The sequence below is a fragment of the Capra hircus genome, chromosome 26, assembly GCF_001704415.2.
Source record: "Capra hircus breed San Clemente chromosome 26, ASM170441v1, whole genome shotgun sequence".
Lineage (NCBI taxonomy): Eukaryota > Metazoa > Chordata > Mammalia > Artiodactyla > Bovidae > Capra > Capra hircus.
This window is the reverse complement of record NC_030833.1, coordinates 6,777,731-6,795,075: the sequence shown is the minus strand read 5'-3', so window position 1 is coordinate 6,795,075 and position 17,345 is coordinate 6,777,731. Positions and strand designations below refer to the sequence as shown.

At 39.8% G+C, this 17,345-nt stretch overlaps 1 protein-coding gene across 3 annotated transcripts in view; it reads left to right on the top strand.

Annotated features, from left to right (window-relative positions):
- EDRF1 (erythroid differentiation regulatory factor 1) overlaps positions 1 to 17,345 on the top strand; it is a 32,904-nt gene that overhangs the window by 4,133 nt on the left and 11,426 nt on the right. For 2 of the 3 annotated variants that reach the window (XM_018041522.1, XM_018041521.1), the window contains exons 4-18: positions 291 to 416; positions 1,487 to 1,611; positions 1,850 to 2,006; positions 4,943 to 5,044; positions 5,312 to 5,433; positions 6,132 to 6,243; positions 7,580 to 7,727; positions 7,816 to 7,924; positions 8,230 to 8,341; positions 9,587 to 9,847; positions 12,116 to 12,187; positions 12,859 to 13,009; positions 14,716 to 14,904; positions 15,160 to 15,360; positions 16,798 to 17,016. In XM_018041522.1, coding sequence (XP_017897011.1) covers positions 291 to 416; positions 1,487 to 1,611; positions 1,850 to 2,006; positions 4,943 to 5,044; positions 5,312 to 5,433; positions 6,132 to 6,243; positions 7,580 to 7,727; positions 7,816 to 7,924; positions 8,230 to 8,341; positions 9,587 to 9,847; positions 12,116 to 12,187; positions 12,859 to 13,009; positions 14,716 to 14,904; positions 15,160 to 15,360; positions 16,798 to 17,016 — 2,206 coding nt within the window. The remainder of the gene's footprint in view (positions 1 to 290; positions 417 to 1,486; positions 1,612 to 1,849; positions 2,007 to 4,942; positions 5,045 to 5,311; positions 5,434 to 6,131; positions 6,244 to 7,579; positions 7,728 to 7,815; positions 7,925 to 8,229; positions 8,342 to 9,586; positions 9,848 to 12,115; positions 12,188 to 12,858; positions 13,010 to 14,715; positions 14,905 to 15,159; positions 15,361 to 16,797; positions 17,017 to 17,345) is intronic. The other variant, XM_018041523.1, reaches the window with a different exon arrangement.

The following is a 17,345-nucleotide window of genomic DNA, read 5'->3' as shown; positions in this document are numbered from 1 at the left end:
AGCTTGGGTCAGTACAACAGTGTGACCTATATATACTTTATGAAATTCCATCGTGTAAAAGTAAATCTTTGTCATTTACGTGAACACAGGGAGACTGGTTAGTGTAGGTGATTCTGGTTTTAAGCTCTGGCTTCCATGTGTTTGTAGGTAGCTCCTTAAGGTACAGTTTGTATGAACTTAAAGGAAATAAGGTTTATTATGCTTTAAAACTGAGTGAAGTTAAATTTGAAAGATTCCAGATCATACCGCAAAGGTGTTTCTAAACTGTTTTTCCTTTTGTATTTTTTAAGAACATAAAAAAGCTTCTGAAGATTCCCTACAGCAAATCACATGTGAGCATGGCCGTGCACCGCATAGGAAGGACTCTCTTGTTAGACGAGTTAGATATCCAGGAACTCTTTATGAGATCATCTCAGGTAATTCTTGAGAAATAACAAAAGAGCACTGTTTTAACAACTTATGGGCACTAGAAATATGATTTTGTTTCAAAGAAAGGACAAAGTGAAAACGTGGTTGAGTGTTTCCACCAAGAATGAAAAGTTTAACTGAAGATTAAAAAGCTTTAATAAAGAAAAAGGTAGAAAAGAGAACAGTAGAGAAACTTATTTTATTGATACCAGTAGCCAGAATTCTTACAAGTAAAAGGGTGAAGTGAAGAAAGTTATGAAAAATATGAAGTTTAAGGGACTGGTTAAATTTTTGAAAAATCCTTTCATGCATGTCTGTATTAAAGAGATTGTCATGAAACATTGCTGCCAGGAAATGTAAAAAATGTTTAAAAAATTATTCCTCTGAATATATAGTTGCGTCAGAATTAATTGGTTCTCTTTAAGCAGAGCTTCTCAAACCATGTGTGGTAAATGACTGTTGTCCTGCACCGTTTTTTTGTGGTGGTGGTTTAGTAGCTAAGTCGTGTCCGACTCTTGTGACCCCATGGACTGTAGCCCACCAGGTCCTCTGTCCATGAGGATTCTCCAGGCAAGGATACTGGAGTGGGCTGCCATTTCCTTCTCCAGGGGAGCTTCAACACCTAGAAATCGAACCTGGGTCTCCTGCATCGCAGGCGGTTTCTTTACTAACTGAACTACAAGGGAAGTCACCATTATTTTGTAAAATGTAATAATGCTGCAGCTTCTGAAAGCTGACTCTACATTTCTGTATTTACCTTGTTGTTACAAATAGTTGTTGATTGCAAATAGTTCATGGTCTTGCCACTCACTCCCATAGGCTACTCTTAAAAGACTAGCCTTGCAATGCTTTGATAAAGGAAAAGAAGTTACAGTGATTTAAACTGACATTTATAGTAAATGTTTTTCTATTTGTAAAGATCACAGTTCAGTTCAATCTGTATGTGTTAGCCACTGGGCAGGGTCTTGAGAATCACAGCCCTGCTCCCTTGTAGCTTATAAACACACAGATAATTTTAATGCTTTGTGCATAGTGGGACTTATCCCAGGCACTAATTATCAGTTTCTTATGTTATCAGACTGGTGATTGGACATGGTTAAAAGAGTTTTATCAAAGACTTATTGATCAGAAATGGCAGAGGAAGAAAAAAAGCAAAGAACACTGGTATCAGAAGGCTATTCTTTCGAAGTTTTTGTATTACAGGTACTTAGCTATTTGTTTATTTTTATTTGAAGAGAAAAAATGAAATTCTGATATAAAACTTAATTTGAAGCCAGTAAAGGTAATTTAAGTTTGGCTACCGTTATTGTTGACATTTGTCCTGTATTCCTTTTTTTAATGAGATTTATGCTTGGTTATAGAATCTAGTTTTTTAAAACTGGTGGGTTGTTACATAAAGTTAAGTAACAATGTGGTGTTTTTTTGCTTCTGATTTGGCCAGTATCAATGGCGATGGAGCTGCTCAGCCTGTCCCGTCTGCCGCAGAACAGCAGGAGTCGTCCAGCTCTGATCAGACCAATGATTCAGATGGGGCTTCGTGGCCCGCCCCCTTTGAAATGCCTTCCTCAGTCTCTGAAGATCCCAGTGCTTCCAGTCAGGTTAGACATTGCTTAGATGCTAATTCAGCAAAATCATTTAAGGAGACAAAGCCAATTATCCTATCAATAAAAATTAGACAAATAGGAATAAAAAATATTCTATCAATTTATGTCTTCACAGGTACAAAAAGTCCTTTTTTAGGTTTTCAGTATAGAATTTACAAGGGTTATTATGGATGGCTAGATCAGTTTCTTTTTCAAGAAATAATTCAAAGATATTTTTAAAAGTTTTACCACATTTAAAATAGCTTATTAATATGTTTATCAATACTGATTTATCTCTTCATAGTCATAAGGAGATATGGTGTATTTAAACTGTGAAAATATTAAGTGCCTTTCAGATATTGAGACTCACAGGCCTGTTTGTAATTTAAATACTAGCCTTCTACCTTAACTTTCAGTCGGATTTGTTAGTCCTGAAATAGCTCTGCACATTTTCTCAGTGGAGTTGCTAAGACTTAACCTACATTAATGTTACAAAGCTTTTAGAAAGAAGAGAGAATGGACTGTGATCTCTTATATTCTTGGTTTCTTCTTATTGTTCATTTGTTTTTGTCCTTATTGTGTCTGTCAACTAACTCCATAGATGTAAATGGTGCATGTTTATTTTTTAAGAAAATTGACAAGCTTGAGGTAACTTGGTAAATTGCATTTCTCCTCTGACTGTGTGCTCTCACACTGAGCGTTCATTATTAGATTGTTTCTATCCTCGCAGACTATAAGGTCATAGGAGACAAAGTACCTTTAGCCTGTTTTAGTTTGGTAGGTTTCCAGATAGAGATGCCTCACTGAACTGTGTAGTGAACTTAATTTTTTTCCAGAGTTTGGAAAACTGTAAGGAAGAGTAAGGGAGTAATTAGCATCCAAGTCCACATAGTGATAACCCAGGAGGTAGGGAAGTTATTAACATAGAAATGAGAAGGGACATGGGTGCTGGGTGCTGGCAGGGTTCTATGTCATGACTTGGGTGGTGGTTACATGGATAATTTGTTTTCTAATTAGTCATTATACTGTATTCTGTATAATTTATGTGCTTTTCTGTATTTGATTATATGGTTAGACAGCATCACCAACTCAGTGGACATGAATTTAAGCAAACTCCAGGAGATAGTGGAGGACTGAGGAGTCTGGTGAGCTATAGTCCATGGGCTCGCAAAGAGTTAGACATGACTTAGCCAACAGTTGGCCAACAGCAAAATATGTGATTATACTTTACTGAAGGAGTTTTTAAAAAATTATTTAGTATTCCTTGACTGCAAAACACACACATTATAAAAAGGCCACATAATGAAAATTCCAGTCTCCTGCTGCCCGTCTCCCAGTACCATCCTGTCCTTCAAAGGTCACTTTGAAAAACTTTGGAGGCTTTTGAGAATCTATAGACTTGCCTGTGAAAGAAATGGCCTGGACTCTATTTAATGCTTCTGATGCCACATACTTTATGCCATGTATGGTGTGTGTATTTTTCATCCCTTTAGGTGCATATGTATTATGTTGATGGTATCATTTTACAAATAAGTAAATAAAGCTCATAAAAAGTAGATGTTTGTCTGTGGGCACACAGCTGGTGAAGTTCAAGCTAGGGTTTAAACCCTGGTCCTACTGATCAGAGGCCTGTCCTCACAGCAGTACTCCACTGTGTCTGTATATTCCACACATTTAGAAGGGCCCTACGAGCAGTTAAGTTGTCTGGGCAATGGCATATCCCTAAGCAGAGCTACCCTGCCTACAAATAATCTTTTACAGAATGCTTTCTGTGACATATATAAATCTCTAAACTTCATGGATTCTTGCTCCCAAGACTAAATTGGCAAGTTTGAGGCCCATGTTAAGCAATAATAGAGTTTAAATAGTTCTCTGGTCTGGCCTTGGAGCCAAACTTTTATTAAGAACATTATAACCTAGAACCTATAAATCCCACTAAAGCAATACATGGCAAATATAATTTTGGGAACGGATCCATAGGTGGATAACTTGTCTGTATAAATAAACAGTACAGTACATGTTTGAAATTCTTTAAGGACCTCTGCGAAGAAGACATGCAAAAGCACTGGAGATCCCCCACTGCTTACCTCAGAAAACGGGTGCTAAGCTTATCAGCACACAGATGGGAATAAGCAACACACTGACGTGCTCACACGCACACACACATGCTTGCTCATCTTGGCTTAATGTTTCTTAATGGTTTTTAATGGCAGCTGCCCTGATGGTTGGAAAATCAGTGGACTGTGTTTACTATGTCAAAGGTTCCTCTTCCTATGTATTTTCCAAAATATATTCCACAGATAATAATAAGAATGATTATGAGAATAATCTGTAATAAGAATAAAAAGTGTCACAAGATCAAATAAATTGGAGAGTAATGGATTATGTAGAGGTCATGTAGGCTTTCCTAGTGCAGGACCTCTCAGGAGCCTTTTATGGGAATAAGCATTGTATTCTTCAAAAGCAAATCCTTGTAAACAGTGTTTTGCAGATCTGACTCTGGGAATTTTTCACCAAGTACCCCAGAGACTAGACTTCTGTGAAAAACACGTTAGAATGTGTGAAACTGAGGACTGTTCTGATGACCAGTGTCACAAAAATATGGCTGAGATTTCTTGGGAAGTTTTTAATCCAGTAGGGATGGAATAGGCTTTGAAAGAGCCGTGCTGTTCCAGTTCACCTCAAAAAAGAAGAAAAAAGGTTGGAAAGCTTAAAATAAATCTTTAGTCTTGATTTGAGCAAGATCTGAATGTGTTTAGCTTATTATAATGACTGACAGTTAGGAACTGAAGTCTGCACCCCGTGAGGAGAGGTAATGATTCATATCAGCTGTAATTTACAAGAGCAGGTTTGAGCTGTATGCCTTGATGTGTGGGTGATACTCTTTAACAGTAGGCCATCTGTAAGAAGTTACGACAGCAGAATCACTCCTGTCCTTGCACTTTTCACAGGGAACTGAGCCTCTTGAACCCTCATACATAGTGGGGCATGTGGCCTCAGCGCCTAAAGAACAAAACCTGACTCCTTTATTCAATGACGGGGAGAACAGTCAGGTATGCTCTCTGTGGGGTCCAAATCGAGACACCACATCCCCAGTCTACTTCGTCATCTAAGAGCTAGCCTTAAATTGGAATTCATAGGGAAAGAATCCACTTGGCCCTAAAAATCTCTTCCTAAACATCTCTGATCTTCTGGCTCTGCGGCTTCATTTATCTTTTCTCCTTTGTCTTTTCCTTCTTCTAGTCTTTTTGTGGATCATGGGGGGAGATTACAGATCCCCTGTTTATTATATAATCTTTCTATTTTATTTCAAATCAAAGGGTCTTAAAAATGATTTTGTTCGGAATATTTTATGGACGTTTGAAGACATACACATGTTAGTTGGCTCCAACATGCCTATCTTTGGAGGCGGCCGATATCCAGCAGTCAGCTTACGTCTCAGGTAACTAGACTTATGTTCCTTTAGAATCGTGTTCCAATTTGCTTTCACCTGCTTATTTTGGCATCCTTTCTTTTTTCTAGTGTTTTTTTCTTTCACTTCCCTCCTTCCTCCACCAGTTGAAATGGCCACAGTACAGGAGTGTTTGAGCAAGTGCTGAAAACCCTGTGGCTGGCTTTTCATTCTAGTCTTCGGTAGTGGAGTTAGAGACCTGCTGTACTGACTGAGTCTTAGGTCTGAATCTACGACTTGTGAGGATAGAGTGCAGTTTATTTAACTAGTTAAGAAGGTGGTTTACCGGCTTCCTGCTAACTACATGTGAGCATTTTGTAATGTTCCAGTTGTAAGTGTTCACGTTGTCCATCCTATGTGAATCCTGCCTTGGGCACTGTGATGTACGCTGGTCAGTCTTCACCTCAGGCTGTATGAGGAGCGTGCAGTAGGCTCCCAGCCGTCTGTGTCATAGATCCTCCTTTTGCTCCTGAAAGCTCTTAGGACACCCATTAGGAGTCCCGGCAAAGCTTATGGGAAGATGACATACCCCATGAGCTGCGTATGCGTGTCTCATCAGAAGAGAAGCATAAATGGCATTCTCCAACTAGGGAGAACAGATTAAAACATTCTAACGAGGGCAGTAAGCCTCAGAGGATTTGCAGTGGAACATCTTCATTAATCAAATAACACCAGAAATGTGTTTTTAGGGATAACAACAAACCAATTAATGTGCTAACTGGAATTGACTATTGGTTGGACAACTTGATATGCAACGTGCCAGAGCTTGTCATGTGTTTTCATGTAAATGGAATTGTACAGGTAAGCCTGATACAGTGTGACTTTTGAACTAACCTCTCAACTACAGATTGGGGCAGAAAGTATCTCACTAAAGTTTTTAACACCCTTGAGTAAGGTGTATTTTGGGAAGGAAGATAATGATGGCTAAACTGAAATTAGACTGCTGTTACATTTGAGTTGGTGCTGTCAGAATTCTAGATGTTACAGGAGTTTAATTTATAGGTAATTTGTGAGCAGGTCATAAATATACTAAAATCTCCCTTTTTAGCCAGAGAACTATAATTTTAAGGCAAGCACCCATAGTAATTACTTCAAAGTGTCTGAACAGTGAAGGTGTTTATTCAGTATCATATACTGTTATTCAGTGTACAGATATGAATACTTAATGCAGCATGTTGAGGAAAGGCACCAGCAGCAATTGCATAAAGTAGATAGCTTGTATAGCAAATTGTTATAGAGCATTTTCTGTTAATGAGGGACTTTGTCCTCATCAGAAATGTTGGAGTTTGGAAAGCAATAAGATTGGTCACTACTCAGAACGATTTAATCTAATGGGAAATAAGAACGTGCAAAGAGGAAAATAGGGAAGGGTGGGTGAAGGGTTAGAAGCATACACTCGGGAGCCTGGGTGACCAGAGAAGGGTGTGGTCGCTTCTGTTTTGACCTGGTCTGTTTCCCGGTTGAATTGCAGTTTTTAGCCTTAGAGTACTTCAGAAAATACGCTCAGAGGCATTTAGGGAAGTGTGAGCAGAAGACGAGCAAGAAAAAAAATGAGGAGGCGCTTTAAAGATTATAATGGTAATAGCTTTGCAGCCTTTCCTCTTTCCTGCTTCCTCCACACACACCCCACCCCTCCCCACCCCCGTGCTCCATTTCTTTAAAGGAATAGTCCAGAGCTCAAAGGAAAAGCAGTGTACACTGGAAATCCTGCCCAGATGACTCTGGAGTCAGGGAAAACAAAAAGCCAAAAATAAGGTATTTTGAGAAAGCTTACTGGGTGAAGTCTGCCTTGATTCATCACCTTCCCAGTTGGAAACCATGAGGGCAGAAAGGAAGAAAGTGTACGGTGTAACTTACTCTGTGGTTGGAACAGAAATGAGATGTGCCTAAGTCTGTGGTTCAGAGTATGGTGATGACTCTCCCTTAAGAATTATTCCTCTGGTAAACCACCACGTTGCTGGCAAGGATGGGTCAGATTCCTTCAGAGTATCAGAGCAGAAAAAAGACCGAAAACCAGTGCCTTAAACTCTCATGCTGTGTAGGTCTCTTAATTGCAGGATTTGTATATGTGGTCTCTTTTTATAAGAGAAGTGTTGCTGTGCAGGTTTTCTCAAACTGTCTTTTCTCTGTTTTATAGAAGTATGAAATGATAAAGACAGAAGAAATTCCCAATTTGGAAAACTCTAATTTTTCTACTAAAGTCATAAAAGACATTGCACAAAATATTTTATCATTTTTGAAATCTAATTGTACCAAGGAAGGACATACCTATTGGCTATTTAAAGGTAAGCTAATGTTGAATGAGTAATCATTGATTTGAGTGGCAACTGTAAAATGAGGTTTATTTGGTTTTTTGTTTTGTTTTCTTCCCAGCAAGTGGCAGCGATATAGTGAAGCTCTATGATCTCACTACTCTTTGTGAAGAAACTGAAGACAAATACCAAAATCCATTCACAATGCCAGTGGCTATTCTTTTATATAAGTGAGTGCTTTAAGAAGTTAAGATGAAGTAGCAGCCTTATTTAAAAGTTTTAAGTGTATGGCCTCACTATCTATGCCAAGGTTTTAAATACCTTTTAGATTTTCATAGTTTAAAAAATGTGTATGTATATACATCTATATACTGTCACAAAATAAATAGGGAAAGGGAAAAGAGCAGGGGTGTAAAACGCAATGTTTTGTTGTTTCTTATGTCCTTATTCTGCTGGAAGGAAAGAAGAGCATGCCTAGACTTGAGTCTTGAGAAAATGATGAATGGGCAGTAAAGTTGATGTAAACTCCTTTTAGGGTTGCTTGCAACATGATGATGAAGAAGAATCAAAATAAGAAACACTACGGGACAGTTCGAACCCTGCTTCTGAATTGTGTTAAATTGCTGGACAAAAGCAGACATCCTCAAGTAAGATTAATATACGCCCTCTAAAAGAATTCTGGCATTCTGATAGAGAATGGTTGCCCAGACATTAAAGCTACCTAATGCAGAGTCTGCAACTGCCTGATCTGGTTTGCTAACCAGTTACCACATGTTGTGCCTAATCTGAACTGAGATGTGCTTTAAATGGGAAACACACACTGAATTTTCAAGAGTCTGAGTGTGTGCACGTGTACACGTTACATATTGAAATATTTTGTGTTTATTGAATCAAATATATTAAAATTGATTTTGTCAGATTTTGTTCTATAAATTTAGAACTCACATAATTTTAACAAAGTAGTGCCGTTTTTCCTTTGTATTTTCATTGTTAGAAAGTGGAAAACTATTTTATAGTCTGTCTTGAAAGACCCATTTAAATGAATGTCAGTATAAATAAGGTCCACATTCTGTACCTGGGTATATAAAAGCATCTCTTAAAAAAACCTCAGTCTTGCACCCCGTGGTTTTACATCACCCTTATTACAAACCTCAGTGGTCTGAATTTGATAATTGTATGTCTCAGTGTAAGGCTAGTTGTTGAATCCTGTTTAAATCAGAAAAGATATGTAGTATTATGATTTTTTTTTTTAAAGATTCAAGTTAATTTTAATTGTAGCCATATTCAATTTGGAGATAAAGATTTTCCTGGAGACCAAACGAAGAGAAATTGGTTTCAAAGAAAAGTGGCAGAACAATTTTTGGCTTAAATATCCAATTGCAGATTAAGGTGGTGTTTAGTAAGTTAGAAAATAATGTTAAGGCTATTGAATGTCTGTGATAAAGAATTACTTAAATAATAGAGTAGAATAATGCTGATATGTAAATGCTAATTTTAAGGGAAACCAGAAATTTCTGGACTTTTTGCTCATTAAGCTCATGGAGGTTCCCCCCAGAACTGTAAATTGTGTAGTAAATTCCAGTTTCTTAGTCGATACGGAGTGATAGCTTGCTAATATTTTAGTTGTGACACTTTACATGTGAAAACTTGTCTCCAGTGAAATACAGTTGCAGTTTTTTCTTAAGCGAGAGGATGGGAATGGATAGTTTCAGGAATTAACATGTCAACCCATGAAGATTTTACAGAGCATTGGTACTTAGAATCAGGAACGTTTCTGTATGTACGCCTGTCTGCAGATCTCCTCAAATTTGTTAGTACGATAGTAAAGTTCATTTCGTTTTAGAATGCTCAATTTTGGTGAGTCACTAATATATTTTTTTTCTTTTTGTAAGATTATTGCTTCAGCCAATTACATGCTTTCAGAACTTTTTCAATTGGATGAACCTAAAAAAGAAGAAAGTTCAGAATCTCCATTAAATGAGAATTCTGATGAAAGTTACAGTGAAGAGGAGGAGGAGATGCCAGACAGCGATGAGAACGGGCCCTACGGCACTAGCTCTGACCCATCAGATGACAGCAAAGCAGTGGCTATAATCAAGTCTGTTGGAGAGCTGTCCGTTCCAGAAAAATACAAATCCATTCATCAGATCAGGGTGCGCATGTTGACATTTGTATTGAAATTTCATCAATGGAATTAATTGAGTACCGTCAGCCTCTCAAAAGATGGCGTTACTTCAGCTAATCCTTCATGATATGGGGTCTAATAATCATTAGCTCTATGAAATCTGAAACTCAGTTGTATAATTGTCCCAGGGTCACTGACCCACATGTAAACCGACGGTGGGCAGATGTGTAAATGACACATCAGTATATTAATTTTCATGTGGGAGGTTTTTCTTCCCAGTGACCAATGTGCAGCCCCCTCTCCTCATCAGGGTGCCCCTTCCCGGTTGCTGTGTTGCTAGGAGACAGTATATGTTGCTTGGTGAACATAGAATCAGAGCGCATGGGCGGCTTGTTGACCCGTAGGTGGAGAGACCTGGCACCTTGTCCCTATGCTATAGGACGGCGCCTTTCAGTGACTGCGGGCATGTCACCTGGATTGGACATGTCCTGACTGGTCACGGCCCAGTGGACCCTGACAGCTTCCTGCCCATTAGGTTTCTGTTGGTGTTGATCGCGTTGACTGTCATACCATCCATTTTTTCTAGACAGTGTTTTATTTTTCCAAATTATTACTACTTTCCAGTTGTATTTATAGATAATCTCTTACTTTAAGCTCTGATGTTAACTTTCAGATGGAAATTTTATATTCAAATAGGTTTTTAGAGGATCTCTCCGTCATTCCAAAACATTGCCTGTCCTTCTGACCTCTTCGTTTCCTCTGTCGTTTACCTTAGCCCCACTGCCTTTTTCTCTCTCTCATATGCAGAGTCACACCCACCTGCGGGCCTGTGCATCTGTTGTCGCTTGTGCTAGGAACTTACCCTTTCCCCAGACCTTTCTGTGGCTGGCTTTTTCTAAGTTGCTTGAAATGTCACCTCTAGGAGACCTTCCCTGACTGCTCTAGATAAAACATGCGCTGTTTTTTTCTCCTTCATGGGGCTGGTAATCTGTACCTGAAATTCCCGTGTGTCTGAACTATAGGTTCCCTGGAGGTACGGGCTCCCTAGAAATACAGGCTCTCCTGTGTCTCCATGGCTACAACCCATAATGTTCCCGTGTGCTCGGTCGCTCAGTCATGTCTGACTCTTTGCAGCCCCGTGGACTGCGACCCCTCTGTCCATGGGATTTTTCAGGCAAGAATATTGGAGTGGGTTGCCATTTCCTCCTCCAGAGGATCTTCCCGGCTAGGGATCAGACCTGCATCTCCTGCACTGGCAGGCGGATTCACCACCGTTGCACCACCTAGGCAGCCCACAGCACATAACTGGTGTTCAGTAAATATTTGACCAAATGACCACAGGAAAAAGTCATTAACCAGCCATCTGAATTTTAGTGCACTTGGCAGCTTGAGCAACTCCTAGTACAGTAAAAAAAAAAAAAAAAAAAAAAGTTTCTTACTGTAAACGAAATCATTGGTTGTAAAAAGTACCTTGTTTGGGAAACTGCTTCGTCAACAGAATGCAGTTACATTTGGTGAGTGGTGTGTTTACAGATTTTTTTTTTTTAGCAGAGAACTTTCTATCAATATTGAAAGCACTCAGAAATAGCATTCATATAAACATGTCTTTTGTGTTATATCTACCATATCTCAGTACTTTCTGGAGTACAGACAGTGTGGCTCCAGGGCCCCAGTCTCAGCGCTCGCTCACTGCAAGCTTGAACACAGCACCTAACATCTGTGTTTACTTCTCTGTATAATGAGAGCGGTAATTCCAGCCTGTAAGATTCACCAAGTGGAATGCCTAACAGAACTGCTTACACATCATATCACCTACTAGGCAGAGGTTATTAACTGGCTCTGCTCTTAATTAAGTGTATGCATTATACATGAGACCGTGGGCAGCGCTGGTTAACATTGCTAAACTGCTGATATTGTGAACTGTGTGTTAGCAAGCACTCGTGCTCTTCGGGGGTGAGCTGACCCTTCGGATTAGGTGTAGATTTATTTAAAACATCTCTTGCTTGCCTTTTTTGTTGTAATAGAATTATTTTTTTAATTTTAAGTACTTAAAGCAACATATACTGGAAGATCTTTTTAAACAAGATTTTTGTTTGATGCTTATATCCATTTACTCTGCAATTAAAACAAGATTAGTGTGTAATTGAAACAATTCATTAACCTTGAAACAGATACCTCACTAAGCTGAATACATAGAAAAGTTCAGAATTTATTGATTTGCAGAATTTTAGTAATTCCTGGGAGATGGAATTTCTTGTATTGGCAGCACGTTAATTTTTAATGTTTGTTTCTGAAGCCCAGTTGTGCGTTTCCGGTTTGTCATGACACAGAAGAGCGCTGTAGGCTTGTGCTGAGCTATGTTCTGGAGGTAAGTTTCCGTTTAGATTTCACTGTTTCAGTAAAGCTTGTACTTGATACGCAGATGGCACTTGTTTGCTGCTGCTAAGTCGCTTCAGTCGTGTCCGACTCTGTGTGACCCCATAGACGGCAGCCCACCAGGCTCCGCCGTCCCTGGGATTCTCCAGGCAAGAATACTGGAATGGGTTGCCATTTCCTTCTCCAATGCGTGAAAGTGAAAAGTGAAATTGAAGTCGCTCAGTCCTGTCCAACTCTTCTCGACCCCATGGACTGCAGCCTACCAGGCTCTTCTGTCCATGGGATTTTCCAGGCAAGAGTACTAGAGTGGGGTGCCATCGCTTTCTCAGTTGTTTATTGGTGTCTACATGTTAATCTTTCATTTAAATAAATTTTTATTGGGAGTATAGTTGCTGTTACAACGTTATGCTAGTTTCTGCTGTACAGCAAAGTGAATCAGCTAAATGTTATTCTGAGTGATATTCTACTGTGATTTTTTTTCCCCCTTAAAGCATGAATTGAAAATTAGTTTTTCCTAACTTTCAGGCCAAATGTAGTTTCTAAAGTCTGTTTTCAAAATATAAATTCTCTTAAGTGTATCTGGTTGTCCAGATACTGCGTTATATTTCATTTCCAGTTGATGTTCAGTGACATGTATAGTAAACATTTCTCCTTTTTTAAAAGGGTTTAAAGTCTGTGGACAGCAGCATCAAAAAAGAAAGTGACCTCCCTGCCGCTGACCCCAATACCCCAATCCCATTAAAATATGAGGATGAATCCACAAGAGGGGGTCCTGAGGGTCTAGAGAAGCAGATGGCCTTGTTTTTGGACAAAAGTAAGTTGAATTGAAGTGCAAATAAGGCCATTTCAATGGAATAATGTACTGGGCCTTTATCAGCAGCAGATTTGGGTCAATTAAGGCCTTCATTGAAAGGAATTCAAATAAAGGCTACATATGAATGGAAAGTAGGGGAAGATATCGTTTCATTCAAAGTGTAAAATAAAGCTGGGTCATTTCGATCCTTGGTAGATATTTCTAATGAGAGTGTGAGGAACCTGCCGCCTCCTGTCACCCGCTGTGAAGAACTAATGCCCTCAGCCCTTAGGCTTCTCCTGAGAAGGCCCTGCTTCGGTAGGAGCAGTCAAGGGCTTAAACACAAGTACTTAAGAGCCAAACCGCACAGCTTCAGGTCCCAGCTTCACTGGGGCAGGTCGTTTGACTTTGCTGAGCCATGTTTTCTCTCCCAAAGTAGAGGCAAAAGCAGGGCCTCCTTTACAGGGGTGCTGTATGGATTAAGTGAGTTAGTGCAGGTAAACGAGCTCAGAGCGGGGCACGTGATGACCAGAGCAGTGGCAGCCTGTTCCCCTCGCAGCGCTGGAATAAGCTGCATGTGTGCTTAAAAGCGCTGATCTGGTCAAGGACGCCACTTCACGAGGAACGTGTGGGCTTCAAAGTAAAAGTGCTGAGTTTCTCATTTTAACCTAAGTTGTATTTCTTTTCCCAACCCTATCTCCCCTCCCTTTTTTGAAACCAATTTCCAGCTAATTTTAAAAGTATTTTGAAAGCCCGTATGTTTAAAATCGTACCAAGAGCTTTCTGAAAGGTTTTCTCTTCATGAGCCTAAGTGGGGCGTGGCAGGACTCGCTTCCCCAGCATTTGCGTTGCGCCTCCTGTGTGCCGGCCTGAGCTTGTACACACCAGCATGGAGACTCCTGTCTCTGCTTTTCTCACGCTGTTGTCTTTTCTGAAATGCCTTTTCTGTCTATTCCTTCCTCCCCTTCTCAACTGTTGAATATCCTGCTCTTGTTCAAGGCCTCTGTGTTCACCACCTCTGTCTGAGTCACAATTCCTTGGTTCCCTCACCACTTTGTCCTGTAAGCACTTCCTGAAGCCTGCCTTAGTCATCCTCAGCTGTGCTTAATGGTTTTATACACAGACACAAATACGCTTGTGAGCAAAACCTCATCTTTGGTTCTCTGAAAATGCCTCACACATCGAAAATGCTTACAGTAGCAGAGGAAAAAGAAATACAGGCATGAATAAAACCATAAAAGAGCCTAAATACTTTTCATTTGTATTTTGAAAGACTCAAACATTAGAGCTGATCAAAAAAGGAGAAATCTTGAACCTGGGAGATACTGAGCATGACATAATAAGTGGTGAGGAACCATTTTAATGTTTAGAACAGGACTTCTGTGATTAAAGCTGTGCTTCAGGAAGGTGCACTTTGGGGCAGGTTGACCCATAGGCTAGAGAAAGGAAGTAGATGTCAGTCACGAACCCAGTGGTGTCAGTGAGCCCCAGAGGGAGTGACAGAGTTGACAGCTGTGTGGAAGCAGGGCTTTGGAGATCTCAAGGGGATTGAAACACTGCTGTTCTAGTAATACTTCACCGCGTTTAAGTAGCATAGTATTTACCAGTTTTGTTGTAGCTGTTAATTGTACCAAAGCCTGGTGTGTTTATATCAAGAAACAATTTTTTTTGGTACAGTGAGACTTATATTCAAATAAAATGTACGTCTTCTCCCCCTCATGTTGTAGTGGGCTCCCTTCAGAAGGGTAATTATTCCAGTCAGTCTGGAATGATCCCTGGTTCTTGGCAACATAAAATGAAGCTCCAGCTGATTCTCAAGTCATCGAAGGCCTATTACGTCTTGTCTGATGCTGCCATGAGTCTTCAGAAGTACGGAAGAGCATTACGATACATTAAATTAGCTTTGCAGAGCCATGGTAAGTCACTGCAGGTGAATATGTTCAGTAGCTTTGGGAGAAGAGATCAGAGAAGGCATCTGAATCACAGTGAAATTTTGCTCAGTGAAATGTTCATGTAAAAAATTTTTTCTAACCTTGTATGTTTCCTAGTACTTTCCACTCTGGTTTAACAGCCCTTCATTTTGAAATACATGAATGATCTTCCTAAATTTTACTGTGTCCCTTCATTTTTAATGTGCTATGTTTTCTCTCCCTCCTGCTCTTTCCACATAGATACTTACTGCTGCCTCTGCACCAATATGCTTTCTGAAGTGCTGCTGTTTCTTTCTCAGTATTTGACGCTCTGCGGTGATATCCAGCTAATGCTGGCCCAGAACGCGAGCAACAGGGCGGCACACCTTGAGGAGTTCAACTACCAAACGAAGGAGGACCAGGAGATCCTGCACAGCCTCCACAGGGAGTCCAGCTGCCAGGGTACGCAGGGAGGGGCCTGCACTGTGGCTCAGAGAAGCGCCAGAAACGTCAGGGTGTCATCATTTCTTAATGTTAACGTTGAACACAATCCTGTGTATTTGTGTCTAAAATGGTTTTGAAATATTTTGTAATTACTAATATACAACTGGAACTAACTAAAAATAATCTCTGGGGGGCGATCATACTGACCATTTCACACTTGTCTTTCTGTAATAACCCTTTCATCAACTGACCAACCCGTGATTTTCTTTTGAAAAGGAATTAGCAGTGCATGAAAGGGAATGTGTTCCCTTCTGAATGGTTCCTGGGGGCTAAGATACACAGGTCATTATATTTTGAACATGGTTCACGGCTGTCTGTTTTTGGAGTCGTCAGATTTTAAACCTGGGAGATGGGAGAATTTAGTCCACAGCAGCAGTATTCCTCCTCTTAGCTGTATCCAGTAGATATAAGCACCTGCAATTTGGGCAGTAAATGAGACGTAAGGTGCTTTTGTAATGTATCATGAAATTGTTTATTATGCTCTTGAGTTGTTTATATCACTTGATACCCACATCCCAAAAAGTTTTGGACTGTTAACATCTAGAGAGTACACAGAGGGAGGAAATGTATAATTTCCTTGGGGGTTTCTGGCCCTCTTTCTTCCCTTCCTCCCTGTCTGAATTTCTCAGATGACCATTTTATTTTAATAGATGTGGTGAGAAAATCCATAGTTTGTTTTTGCAGCTCCCATCATGTTGGTTTCACTTAAGGTACCTCTTTGTAAGAGGGATGTGCTCCCTGAAAGTTAGCAACAGGGGTATTGCCCTTTTTTCCCTTGAGTTTTTGGGCCCAGCCCCTGAGTTTACTCCAGTCTCCACTAGATGGCAGATTTAAGTCTTTAGAGCTTATCAGTTAGCTTCTTCTGCGACTTAAACTTAACTATTAATATAATGGGGCTTCCCTTGTAGCTAAATCGGTAAAGAATCTGCTTACAATGCAGGAGGCCCAGGTTCGATCCCTGGGGCGGGAAGATCCTCTGGAAAAGGAATTGTACATAACTAGCTTCTGGTAGCAGTCAGAAATTTATTTCAAGAACGGTTTTCAGTAGTTAAAAAGGAAAAAATGGTTTACTTCGTATCAGTGGACAACTTTAGGTCTGTACCAATAAGCAGCGCATCTGGTAAAATCTGGGTCTTGGGAATTGTTGGGTATTTTTAGGCAGGAAAATACTTCTCTTAATCAGATGTTAATGTTTCAAGAAAATACAGTTGTTTAAATAAATTCAGAGACCTTTCCTTCTGAAATTTAAAAGTTTAGTGGTATTAATTGAATTTTAATATGTTTATGCTATATTGCATCTATTTGTTCTTTTGTCTTAAAAGTATTAGATTACTTAGACGCTAAGGAAGAAGGGTTCATATGACTCACGGTAATGTTTCCTCTTTTTCTTTTAAGGATTTGCATGGGCCACTGACTTGTCTACAGACTTAGAAAGTCAGCTTTCAGTTAGTTGTAAATGTTATGAGGCTGCTAATGAAATCCTGCAGTTTAGTGACTTAAAAAGCCAAAACCCAGAGCACTATGTACAAGTACTGAAGAGAATGGGTAACATTAGAAACGAGATCGGTGTCTTTTACATGAATCAGGCTGCTGCGTTACAGAGCGAGAGGCTAGGTGAGTATCTTCCTGGGGTCCCCTCTCTATCACCTATCCTCTTAGTAAACCATGCTGATTTTTTACATGGTTCACGCCAGGAACTGTGGCATTTGGTGTAATGTCATAAAGGGATGCACTTTTTATCTTTTATTATTAAATCCTGAGGAAATAAAAATAGGAAGAGACATTATTTTCCCTTGGGAGTTATTTCGGTGTCCTCTGTCCTCCACCTGATCAGTTCAGAAGTGAGTTGGACAGTCAGCCATGTGGTAGGCTTTGTGCTGGATATAAAGTCAGCTAAGACGTAAGTTCTCCGAGTTGGGAAGCCGGATATGAATACAGGTCTC